Here is a 12892-nt window from a genome sequence, read left to right on the forward strand (position 1 = left end):
ATATGCCATAGAGAGAGTCTTCTCAATGACATTTTGACTTATAGCGTTACGCTCTTCATAAACATTTACCCGTCCTGCTTGACCATCACTTTATCAATAACTACATCTTAAGGCCACTAGCGCACTGTACGGCAGCGGTTCTCAACCTTTTTAGCTCCGCGACCCCTTAATACAATTTTTCACTTGGCGGCGACCCCCCCAAACCATAAATTCTCATTCGTTTCATTTCAAGAAGTTTGCATAGGAACTAATCTTTATGATCGCTATTATGTTTATGTCTCAAGAAATAAACAGTAAATGTGAACACTTTATTACGTCTTTGGATTTCTCTATTTGGAGGCCTAATATTGGTGTATGGGTCAGATATCATATTTCCTAAATTGCCTGATTGATAAAATCAGAAGACATGTCATTTTTTTTCTCCTGTGAACAGTCTCGTTAGATAATGAAATTGCACTAAGTGTAGTTACAAATTTGGCTCCATTCATAACTCGAGCAATTTAACCCCTGGCAATATTAACTCTTCGCAATGGTGTGAGGTTTCATGGCTCTAGCAATGATGAGAGCCACCAAATAAAAAGCTTCAAGGGCTGCTATGTTTTAATTATGCTACTTGCCTCCTTGGTCAAGTCTGGATTTCTTGACTTTACCGACCTCAAAACTAAAATACTGGATGTATTTATCCGCAAAGCTCGGAGGTTTATCTGCCTCGTACATACGGCAGAGAGAACTTATTTGTCACCACCCACTTTTTTAGTTTATTTTATCGATGCTTGACGATCGTTGTGTGATTATATCTAAGTCATGTCCCTATCCGCCATTACTACAAATGTAAATGCAGACCAACCATGGTGCACATACCAACCAGGGTGCACATACCAACCAGGGTGCACATACCAACCATGGTGCACATACCAACCATGGTGCACATATCAACCATGGTGCACATACCAACCATGGTGCACATACCAACCATGGTGCACATATCAACCATGGTGCATATATCAACCATGGTGCACATACCAACCATGGTGCACATACAAACCATGGTGCACATACCGTACACATACCAACCATGCTGCACATATCAACCATGGTGCACATACCAACCATGGTGCACATACCAACCATGGTGCACATACAAACCATGGTGCACATACCGTACACATACCAACCATGCTGCACATATCAACCATGGTGCACATACCATGGTGCTCATACCAACCATGGCGCACATACCAACCATGGTACACATACCAACCATGGTACACATACCAACCATGGTGCACATATCAACCATGGTGCACATACCAACCATGGTGCACATAGGCTTGGTACAACACGTTCAAAACGAACATAAAAACTTCCGTTCAAAAATAGCCAAAAGAAAAAAAAATTCGACGGTCTTATGCGGCCCCTGGCAAATGGTCATTCGACCCCCAAATGGGTCGCTACCCACAGGTTGAGAACCCCTGCTGTACGGTTTTAGGCGACTGTTAATTTTAGTAGCATGACACGACTGTGTCCTAACAGACATTTGATCGTCACGGTGTAACATGAAAAAGGTCCCATACGTTTGTTACATCTTCAGCCGTAGGTTTTTTTTGTATTACGGTTTAACCGTGTAGTCTGCAAGCGGCCTTAGTCTGAAAGTACTCTCGTTGATTCAGTGAATGTAATTTGGGGGGCGGGGGGGGGGGAGGGTGCAAGTTGCCGTAACCAAACCGGGTGACTCCACGTCTAGTGACGCCTCTGAATTAAATTCACAAAGTATATAGTACTTTCCAAAGAATCAGTGGCAGCTTGTTAAATTGCGTCAATCAGAAGTGATATAACATTAACAACCAAACATACACATTAATTAACATTGGTATAATTTAACAATAATATTAACAACTATTGTGGATAGAAGCGACATTTCACAATTACCAGCCCATTCGAATTCGTGGTCCATATTTCTTCTGCGGCTGTTTATTTTCTATTATTCTCTTAAATTTACAATTTCATCTCATATCATCCCCAATATGTTTATCCAGGCCGCTGTTTATTTTAAATGTCAATTTATTTATTTTAAATTGTTGAAACGTGCAAGACAGGGGCGGACTGAGTGTCAAAATCGGCCCGGGCATTTCCATACAATCGGGCCCATAAATTACCTATCATGTGATGGGCATCCAAATATAGGCCTACCTGTCCTCAAAATCATTATGTTAAGTTTGAGTGTCGATAGTTGTGAGCGCCGTATTTGAAAAAGGGCCTTATGTTGCTTTTTAATAGCCCAGGGTGAAGCCAACTACTAGTAGCGCTGTCTACGGATGTAGGCTATTACGTTATCTCGGAAAGTTTACTAGAACAAATTAGTATTACACTGTAGAGTGATTTCTTTTAAATGCGATACTCAAATGTCCGCTTTTTTTAAAGAGAATATTATAAAACCTTAATCAATTTAATACTTAGTGGCATCGATGCGGACCTTTCGATGGCCCAACCGGCCCATTTGGGTACCGGCCCACCGGGCATTTGCCCAGAAGCCCATATAGCCAGTCCGCCCCTGGTGCAAGATTGAAACAAAGTTTCTCTGGGGGGGGATGTTTATATATAATAAGCAGTATTATTTATACAAAGAGTCATAGTTCTCTGCCCTTGTTAAGTCGACTGAAAAAAAAAATCGTAATATTACCTATGGTCTCTTTGGGGCTACATTGAGTTGACAACTTACCCTTTATAGGCCTAAGCCTGTACAGAGCTGTCAGTGAGTTGAACAAATATAGGCCTAGTTACAGTGAGCTATAGGTGTGTCTAAACAAATGACCTTAGGGTCGGTCTGTCGGTAAGTCTAGAAGTGAGTTGAACAAATAAAAGTAACAGGAGAATAATGGTGGGTGGAAAATACCTTAACAGATAAGACTATTTGTTAAAAGTTCCACTTTCAGACCTTGCGATATGTGGGGCAGATGTAAAAAACATATGTTTATGTACCCCAGGGTTAACGAGAGTGTCATGTGGCCAACCGCTTTTTTTTTTACTCAACTTATGTCAGTTACCCATTACAGCTCAGAGTCTCAGGACGGACTCAGAGGCGCCCTAAAGATCTCAAAAGTATAAATCCTTGTCTTCACCAGGAATCGAACCCGAGAGCCCAGGTTTGGGAAGCCAAGCATTTTACGACTCATCCACCATGCCTCAACTATTTTAAAAATTTAACCAAATATATCGTCGTTTGTCTTAGATTATATTCTTAATCTAAAAGTGACAATAAAATGAATAGATGTAAGGAAAAAGGTTAAACTTATTTAAAAACACAAGTTGAACATATTTTTTAAGTCTAAATTGTTTCCAGTTCAAGTCTAAATTAGTTCAAATTCATATCTAAATTAATTCAAATTGAAGTCTAAATTATTTTAGAAATAGACTAAATTATTTTTAAAACAGGACTTAATTAGCTCAAAAGTTTTGCTAAAAGCTGTGCAGGCTTAACATCTTGGTTGGATCGCCGTGTACATGACAGAGTTCAAGCTGACACTCAGGGAGCACGAGGTGTTGAAGACTAGTGGAAGACACTGAGATGAAGTCCGAGTGAACTGGAACCCAACGCACTCTTTCAACTTGGAACACGCCCATGCACAATCTAATCTTCTAGCAGTGGTGAGCGGAGTTAAGGGGCAGCAATTCTTGCAAGCACTTGTTCTACCGTAATACACTGGCTTTTTTAGATCTAAGGGAGACAAAAAGTCAAATACATAGGCTATAACCATAGACATATATAAATAGACAAAACTACACTGCCTCCTTATTTACAATATATATAGGTTATGGCTGAAATAGATATGAATACTTCACTTTTATACTGCTCATAAATGCTGTTTAATAAAGTACACAAACTTGCAAGTCACACATTTTCGTTTCATAAAACTCTTTAATCGGCCAGTCTATATTTATTTATGTCTATGGCTACAACATAACACTGCTAATTTTAGTCTTTATTTACTATATATTTATTACAATGTTATGAAATTGAAAACCTCTGGTCGACATAGATGTTAGAAAACACACAAGATGACTTTTTAGATTTATATATGTTTTTTATACAAATTTTACTGCATTTGTAGTAGATGAAAGGAAAGCTCATAGTAAACTATTCATCATCATCATCAAACTCCATTAGAGTGAGGGCTTGAGAGGCTCAAATCCTCTCTTGCAAAAGCCCTGGACAGAAACCCTGCTGTCTTGCGTAGTGCATGAATGTCGCCATACAGGTCGAGAATTTTGGGTTTCCCAGACCTGTCGAGACGGAGATCAGCAAGTCTGGGGCAGTCAAACAGAATATGAGGCACGGTTTCCTCTTCTTCCCCGCAGCGGGGCCTCCATATTAAAAATCATGTCCCGGGGCCTCCATAAAAATCATGTTCTGGGGCCTCCATAAAAATCATGTCCCGGGGCCTCCATAAAAATCATGTCCCGGGGCTTCCATAAAAATCATGTCCCGGGGCCTCCATAAAAATCATGTCCCGGGGCCTCCATAAAAATCATGTCCCGGGGCCTCCATAAAAAATCATGTCCCGGGGCCTCCATAAAAATCATGTCCCGGGGCCTCCATAAAAAATCATGTCCCGGGGCCTCCATAAAAATCATGTCCCCGGGCCTCCAGTAGCTATGTGCATTACATCGTAGGATTGTTGTGCGTAGTCAGAGCCGGACTTAGGTAAGGGCAGGTGGGGCTTCAGCCCTGGGGGACTTCACAAGAAAGACTTTAAAAGAGATAAATGTATATCCGAATTTCGACGAGGCAGAAACCTTGTTACGTTTTTATTCCCCTTATCTTACACCTTTTTTACGACTTAAAAAAAATGTCGTGGCAGAGAAGTGGAGCATGATGGGAATAAGTAAATTCACGACATTGAGTCTACCCAGAGCCTTAGCCTCCTCAAACTCAAAAATATACACTTTTTTAAAACTAAAATATGCATATTAAATATTTTTCAAACGGAAAGTGAGATTAAATTTTCAATAGCTATTCTTTCTTCTAAAATATGACATGCTTTCAGATGTAAGTATATGTGGGAAGCGTGGTCGAGATGCGAAGTGCGCTTGAACTTGGCTCGAGGTTCGACACCCGACTCGGGCAGAGATTCCCCCCCCCCCCCTTCCCCATCTGGTCCACAAATGAGATAGGACTGTAGCGCTCTGAGCATGCTATAAGCATGAAAGTAGAGCTATATAAAAGCTATAATAAATAAAGTATTCCTATTCGTATACATTTAAACATTTCGAAAATTTGTAGGGACCTCCAATCCTGTCTCGGGGCCTCCATAAAAATCCTGTCCCGGGGCCTCCATAAAAAATCCTGTCCTGGGGCCTCCATAAAAAAAATCCTGTCCCGGGGCCTCCAAGAAAATCATGTCCCGGGGCCTCCAAGAAAATTATGTCCCGGGGTCTCCACATACTTAAATCCAGCCCTGTACGCAATATCGGGAAGAATGGGGAAGTCATCGGGCCTTTGTCTTGGTCAAAGACCTACTCTGGTCCACTCTTTGCTGCAATTCAATCATTTTCTCCGTTGTCGTTGTCTAGCTCTCGCACTTTGTACTGCTTTATGTTTGTGATGTCGGTTGGCAAAATATGTAGGTCACAGCTGGGACTGCGTAGCCACGGGAAATACTGCATTCCTCACTGATCTTCGGACTCGAAGACTAGCCTTATTATTATTATTATTACTATGTTTGTGAAAGACTGCTGCTTGGTCGTGTGGTATGCGCTTTGGGCTGTCGTTTTGGTGTTTTAGACGGTTCCGGGCTCGAACTCTGCCCGACGCGTCGTCCTGCGGGCGGCTTAGACTAGGATGTAATCAACTTCGAAATCTGATGGGACATCCGAAACATTTAAAAGTTTTTACAAAACACTTTACAAAACTTGCTACTCTACCAAATCGTCAACTATAGTGTTACGTCTGCCTATCTTTGTCTCTCTCTCTTTGGCTGCCTGGTCGTGCGGTTTGCGCGCTGGACTGTCGTTCGGATTTATCGACGGTCGAGGGTTCAAACCCTGCCCGCTCCCATCCCCCGTCGTCCTGCGGGAGGTTTGGACTAGGAAGTAAACTATCTTCAACTCTGAAGGAACATCCGAATTATGTAAAACATTTTACAAACATTTTACTCTCTTCATGTTTGTTTTTCTAAAGCTACGTGTAGACAGATAAGTCACAGCAACTTAAAGGAGTGGGAGAAGTCAATTTGCGTGGTACTTGACTGCTATATCTCTCGTACTAAATAAGCTGAACACTGTACAAACGTATCACCAAAAGACTGACTTTACACATTTCTGAACTGTAGTGAAAATAACAGTGTAACTCTCTCATCATGCAGGTTTTACTTAAGCTTCAAGCTAAACAAAAAAAAAAAAAAAAAAGCGACTATTGTCAGTTTGCTCGTGAAAGTTGCCTGGTCATGTCCACTCGATGTATAACAGTTCTTTGTCGATTGTCCGTTCTTTTGTTACCCTTTTGTGACCTCGGCCAATGTGTTGACCCAGCCATGCATGGTCACCCCAACTCGCGCCGTGAGTTCAGTCATAAAAAATATTGAGGGCACCTCTCCAGTTCTGCTCTGTGTATAGAATAAGCTGTTGAAGGAAACAACTTATTAGCGGGAGCGGGGGCCTCGATCCATCTCCAGAAATCCGCGAAATAAAATTAAGTTCATAATTTTACACAGACAGATGATTGTGCCGTACTTGTGCAATCATAAGAAACAGAATATGTGTTCTCGTCTATAATAAGAATTGTCTTCCAGTCCGAAGATTGAGGAGTGCAGTATGTCAGGTGGTTATGGAGTCCCAGCTGCGACCTACATATTTTGCCACATCCAGCACAGCCATAACCGCTGTCCGCCGCTGGTCGATCTGGTTTGTTGTTGTTTTTTTTGCCGTCTACATCGGCAGCGGATATTCTTTTGATCTTAAATGTGTAACCCGCGGCATTGGGTAGAAATGCCCAGCTGTTTCGTTTGGAAGCCGCCTGATGCCAAGTGCCCATCTCTGTGTCAGTTAAAGCGATTCGGCACCTAAAGGGGATTTTAAAGTTTTTTTTCGGCGTTTATTTGCATACCGTATGCTGCGGAAGTCTTGTCAATGCGCATCACCAAGTCAGCTAGTTCTTCTTCTGTCCCTGCTAGGCCATCAATGTCATCTGCGAAGCGCAATTTAGTAATTCTTCTTCCTCCAATGCTTACAGTACCTTCATAGCCCTCGATATTCCATTATCCTTTCAAGGAAGATATTGAAGAGTGTTGGTGAAAGTAGGCAGCCCTGTCTTACTCCAACTGTGGTTTCGAACCAGTGCCCAATGTTATTGTCGAAGTACACCGCACTGGTGGCCTCTTTGTAGAGGTTCTTGATAACTTGTTTTTGTTTATTACTATCTATTACAATAGTCTAAATGTCGCTACACTTATTGACACTACCTGCAGACTTCTCGCACAAAGACATGTACAGACTTGAGCACGGGTTGTCAGCCAGCAAATAAATGTCTTTGGGCGTTGCGGTAGGAGCGCCCATTAAAACCTCCGTGGTAAGCCGGACACAAAGACCAGTTAGATTCGGTTCTCCATCTATCCACATTCCAGTCATAGGTTCAGTCCCGGCTCTGTTCCAGTGAAACTCTGGAGAGAGAGAGAGAGAGAGTGACAGAGAATGATGCTTCAAACACGCAAATATTAACATACATTTCTGGGTGTCATTTAATGTCACTAAGTTAAGGTTGTGTTCCGAAGATGAGTTTACTAATCTAGTCTTAGTTGTGTTTATTCACTAGGGCAAACACATAACATCCTTCAGCTTCCTCAGAGTCTTACTACTAAGTATACCAGTCCTTTGCTACTTAACCCGAATGTGGACCAACGACAGCCTTCCCCGCTTCGCTCCAGGTCCCTACTACAACCTTCAGGCAGCACCAAAAGCAGGCCTATTAGTTTCCCAAACATTCAGACTCTTCACAATCCCTGATGCACTGTTCTTCTCTCCATTCTGGTGTCTTCCTGTTTACGTTCACTAGTGCGCTAGTGCGCACCTCAAGCACTGGTGCAAGGCAGGGTGACAACAACATATCTTGTGCAACAGTAGTACAATACATAAGGCAGTTGATACATCTTTGAAAGTGATAATACTAAATCCTGATAAGATTTTTAAAATCTCCCCAGATTGTTCGCCTTCACGTCTGCTGGACCACGTGACAAGTGTTCTTTTCACACTTCACTGACCAGACATTTATTAACATCACACACACACACACACACACTCTCACACACATGTATAGGGGGCCTACATATACTAAAAAAAAAACACTACCGATTGCGCCCCCTACTAATTAACTGTTATACCAAAGTCAGAAATGGATCATATTGCCAATGTCATATCTATATGTAAAATGAGTGGCTAAGTGGCAAACAGCGTGGCTACCTATCAAAGAGGGCTCGAGTTTGAACTCCGTCTCGAATTGTGATTGTGTTCATCTCGAATCATAGTCGAGACTTAGATCTAGGCCAGCAGACGTAGTCCCATAGAGCTCTTCTTTGTTGGCGATTATATCCGTGGTGCTCTATCTCTTCTATATAATTTACGATCTCATGTTTAATTCATGATGGTTGTCACGTGACCGTTTGTTTCGTTGTTTTCTCAATAAGATCACGTGACTAAATGTTGTTTGTTTACGATTGGTGAATGAGGTCCATTCTCCTCTAATAAAATGTTCTCTTTGAGTCCCGTTCGAGGCCCCCACCAATCGAAGGCCCTTTGCGGCTGCCTTGTTGGCCTATGCTTAAGGCCGGCCTTGTATTTATTCAGTAGTCTTGGCATGCTATGAGCATGATAGTCGCGCTAACAAAAACAGTTTTATTACTAATAGTATTCTATTATAACAAATGCTATCAACAAACTGTAACAGTCGAAGTTGTCTTTTGTTATTACATTCGTTGTATTAATCTAGTCAAGACTTTAAACTCGACTAATAGACATCAGTTTCCCTAGCTGACTAAGTGTGTGTGTATAATGTGTGTATGTATATACATGACTAGTGACTTGCGCTGGGATTTTATATTTAAGTGAGGAGGATTCGCGCAACACTTCGACCTCACTCTCTCGCCCTTCTTCTTCTTCTTCTTCTTCTTCGTTCTCATTGTTATGTTGGAGTGTTCAGATGACTAGACCAATACATGAGATGAACTGCGCAGTGGTTTCCAAAACAGGGAGCTCTCCATATAGTTTCCTTTCTATTGGGGTGATTTGGGGCCAATGTCTTATACGGGCCTCTTGGTATAGAGAGCAGTTTTGGAGGACGTGGTCGGCATTCTCTGGTGATACTCCACTTGGGCAGATTTCACTGGTTCCAATTTTGAGCTTCCGGTAGATGTGTTGTCGCATTCTGTTCTCTCGCCCTAAAGCCCATCCTTTTCCGGAAGCAAGATTTGGTCAAGACGTCCGGGGACGAGTTTGGGTGCAGTGGATGACCAGAGACTTTCTGTGTGTCTTGTCCTGCTAAACTCACATGACTTGTAAATTGATAAAGCTAATGAACCTCATTCACCAATCGTAAATAAACAACATTTAGCCACGTGATTCTCTTATCTCTTCTATACTATACTACAGTCCATAAAGGCTGTCACGTGATATGTTTTTTTTTCATTGTTTTATCAATATTATCACGTGGCTAAATGTTGTTTGTTTACGATTGGTGAATGAGGTCCATTATAACGTCTAAACTCATCAGTCTAAATATAGACTCGTGTTTATATGTGTGTGTGGGGGAGGTGCATATTTAACGATGAATCATTATTACGTCATGAATAATAATAATAATAAGGCGTGTCTTCGAGTCCGAAGATTAACGAGGAATATAGTATTTCCAGTGGCTACGCTGCCCCAGCGGTGACCTACATAGTTTGCAACATGCAGTGCAGACATAACCATTGTTTGCGCCAGTGGTCGATTTAGATTTTCTTTTCCCCGTCTAATTCTGTCCTCATCAATAAGTCATCAATAATTCCACTATAAAGGATTTTAAAAAATACAAAAAAAACACTATTCTTAAATCAAATTACATTTAATAATCCTATCGTTACGTAGTGTTTAAACTCACTAATCTGAAGAGCTTCTTGGTTGAAAAGTCAAACGACTTACTTCCTGAGCCATTGTTGAAGTTCAGACCCAGCCAGAAACTGGAACTGCTACCATTCGCTAAGACCTGAATGTAACTCAATTCTTCCAGGGTGTTCAGTTCTGCCAAGTACGAGCCTAGAGAATTAATCAAGATAGCAATATTTCTTTGTTCATTTAGGCCTAAACAAACAAAAACTAAATACGTCAAGGCTACGTGTCGAAGAACTTCTAATACTACTTCTTATAATATGTCTAATGCTCTTCGGTAAAATTTGTTTACAGAGAGTATATCTATATTAGTGATTTTATCACCAAAAGTTAACCAGAGTAATCTTCTCTTTGCTTACGCTGTGATTTTTTTTTTTTTTAATATCCCTATAACGTTCTTTAAATTACTCAAAATACAGTTGAGTGAGAGAGAGAGAGAGAAGAATAGAAAGCGTTATGAATGAATACAGTGCCCAGGAGCTGTGAAACGCAAGTTGTGGGCCGGACTGTATGCCAAAGCCGATTTGACTCCCAGTTCGTTTCTGATGGTGGCGACATAGTGGAAAATAAAGAAACAGGTATGAAAAGAAAGAATGATCGGCGAGATTTTGAACTAAATCAAAAAAGTACACAATAGCAAGGACGCCATATTGAAAAATCACTGCTTCTAACGAAATTAAAAACATTTCTTTGTGTTACAAACAAGAAAAAAATATATAAATTTGATTTTACTTGCTGCAAAGTTAAAAAAAAAAAAAAAGATTTATTAACTCTTTCTCTCCTAACTGACGATACCAGCGTTGATTCCGCCAGAATGTGGTAAATAATTACGGAGAGAAAGAGTTAAGAAAGTTCTCATATCAACCGTATTCTTTACACCGGATACACCCAAAGTGTTCTTATGTATATCGATTAGCCTCAATGTATGAAAATCGACAATGTTTATAGTGTATGGGCTAATTATTGGCTGCACATATCTTTCTTCATTAACAAATTAGCGAAAAGACTTCGGGACCTATATTGTGTATATATTTATTTTAAAAAAGTAAGGTATTGTATTAACTACTATCAGCAGATCTGCACTTACCAAGGGCGGAGCACTCTGAGACGGACGTTTGGTAAGTGATATTTTGCAGACTTGGCATTGTATAACAGGAGCCTTGGTATTCAAACCATTTGGCTGAAAGAAATAAGTCAATAAATGCATTTGAAATCATTGCGGGAGCCCAAAACTTGTTTAAAGTGGCCCATCTTCCAATGAGGTTTTTATGAAAAAAATATTCTGGTAGGGCGAAAATGTTTCTCCATTTTACAGTAGAGCATTCTCCCATAGATGTTTTTATTACTGATTTATGACTCAGACTAAGACTGATTTATGACTAACATTAAGATTGATTTATAACTAAGACTGATTTATGATTAAGATTGATTTAAGACTAATACTAATTTATAACTAAGACTGTTTTATGACTAAGACTGATTTATTGATTAAGATTGATATATGACTAAGACTGATTTATTAGTAAGACTAAGACTGATTTATTGATTATTATTGAAAATTTGTTGTGGCTAGTAGTTCTTTTATTACCTTGCAAACTTTGCATATGTGGAACCAAAAACTAGACTGGGTGAACATGTATCTCGAAAACGGCTCTAAAAAATTTTCTTAGAAATTTTATAGTTTATGTATCTCTTTGAGAAAAAAAAATTATTAGCTAATTGGCCACGCAGGGAAAACTCTGGTTTACTCGTTATAATCATATGTTTCCCCCCTCTGGCCAAACTGTCAAATTTCTAAAAAAAATAATTTAAAACCGATTCCCTGTCCAGTTTCTTCCTATGAAGAATTGGCAAGCTGATAAGAGGGAAAGTAAAAAAGATGGTTTGATTTGGACTAGATCTAAAGTGCATAACATGTGAGGTTTGGAAAATGGGGAATATTTTCAATATGGAGATCAAAGATTTGGCAGAGCTCTAGACCTACGCCGAAGAAACCAGTTTTAGAAACCCTCTTCTAGTGTACTGTTTGTTTTCAATATGAGATCGATGACCAATACTAGAGCTCAATAAAAAGCCCAGAGAACAAAGAAGACAATTATACATGGACTGATATTGATAATCATTAATTGACAAGTCACACACAGAGTAGTTGAATAAAAACTAAAGTTTGTTGGCCAAAGTGGATTGACTCAAATCTTTTTTGCAGCGTTAAAAGTAGTTTGGCAATGACGTAAAGTGAATGGACTTTATACAAATGTAGGTCACTGGCTCAGTAGGTGGTAGTGGGTATTTGAATATCCTGTGTTAAAAGTTTAGCCTGATGAAATTCTGGTTGGTCTGATGACTGGTTGCGTGAATTGCGCTTTGGATGTCATCACGATGATTCCAAATTTGAACCTTTCCAACTTCCATCTCTTGTCGTCTGCTGGAGCTTTGGACCAGGACTTTATAATCTTCAATTCTGAAGGAACGCCCAAAACGTAAAAAAGAGTTTTTATTTTGTGACAGCAAATCTGGCAGATCATGTTGTGTACTTGAGCCCGTTACTTAATGTACAGCTAATATGACAAACTTAGGCCAGATTTTTATCAAACATCAACCAAAAATAAGCTTCACGGTCAACTTTGTTATGATACATCAAAAAAAAAAAGTTTTTCTTTTCAAACTATAATATGTAATTGGGCGGGGTTGTTTTTTTTTTTTTTTTTTTTGGTAAACTCAAACTAAGATTCGACGCTGATTCGGTTGAGACGATGAC

The 12892-nt window shown here is 40.0% G+C and overlaps 2 protein-coding genes across 2 annotated transcripts; one reads left to right on the plus strand and one right to left on the minus strand.

Moving 5' to 3' along the window:
• Positions 1-835: 835 nt before the first annotated feature.
• LOC129928585 (histidine-rich protein PFHRP-II-like) lies at positions 836-1360 on the plus strand. Its single transcript, XM_056043251.1, has one exon. It carries the CDS (start codon positions 836-838, stop codon positions 1358-1360), a length of 525 nt encoding a protein of 174 aa, XP_055899226.1.
• A 1605-nt stretch (positions 1361-2965) lies between these two features.
• Positions 2966-11305, minus strand: LOC106054266 (E-selectin-like). The gene is made up of 4 exons (XM_056044958.1): positions 11222-11305; positions 10168-10281; positions 7458-7655; positions 2966-3715 (listed from the first exon to the last, which is right to left on the minus strand). Exons 1-4 carry the CDS (start codon positions 11277-11279, stop codon positions 3474-3476), a joined length of 612 nt encoding a protein of 203 aa, XP_055900933.1. The 5' UTR covers positions 11280-11305; the 3' UTR covers positions 2966-3473.
• Positions 11306-12892: the final 1587 nt, after the last annotated feature.

The sequence above is a fragment of the Biomphalaria glabrata genome, chromosome 10, assembly GCF_947242115.1.
Source record: "Biomphalaria glabrata chromosome 10, xgBioGlab47.1, whole genome shotgun sequence".
NCBI lineage: Eukaryota > Metazoa > Mollusca > Gastropoda > Planorbidae > Biomphalaria > Biomphalaria glabrata.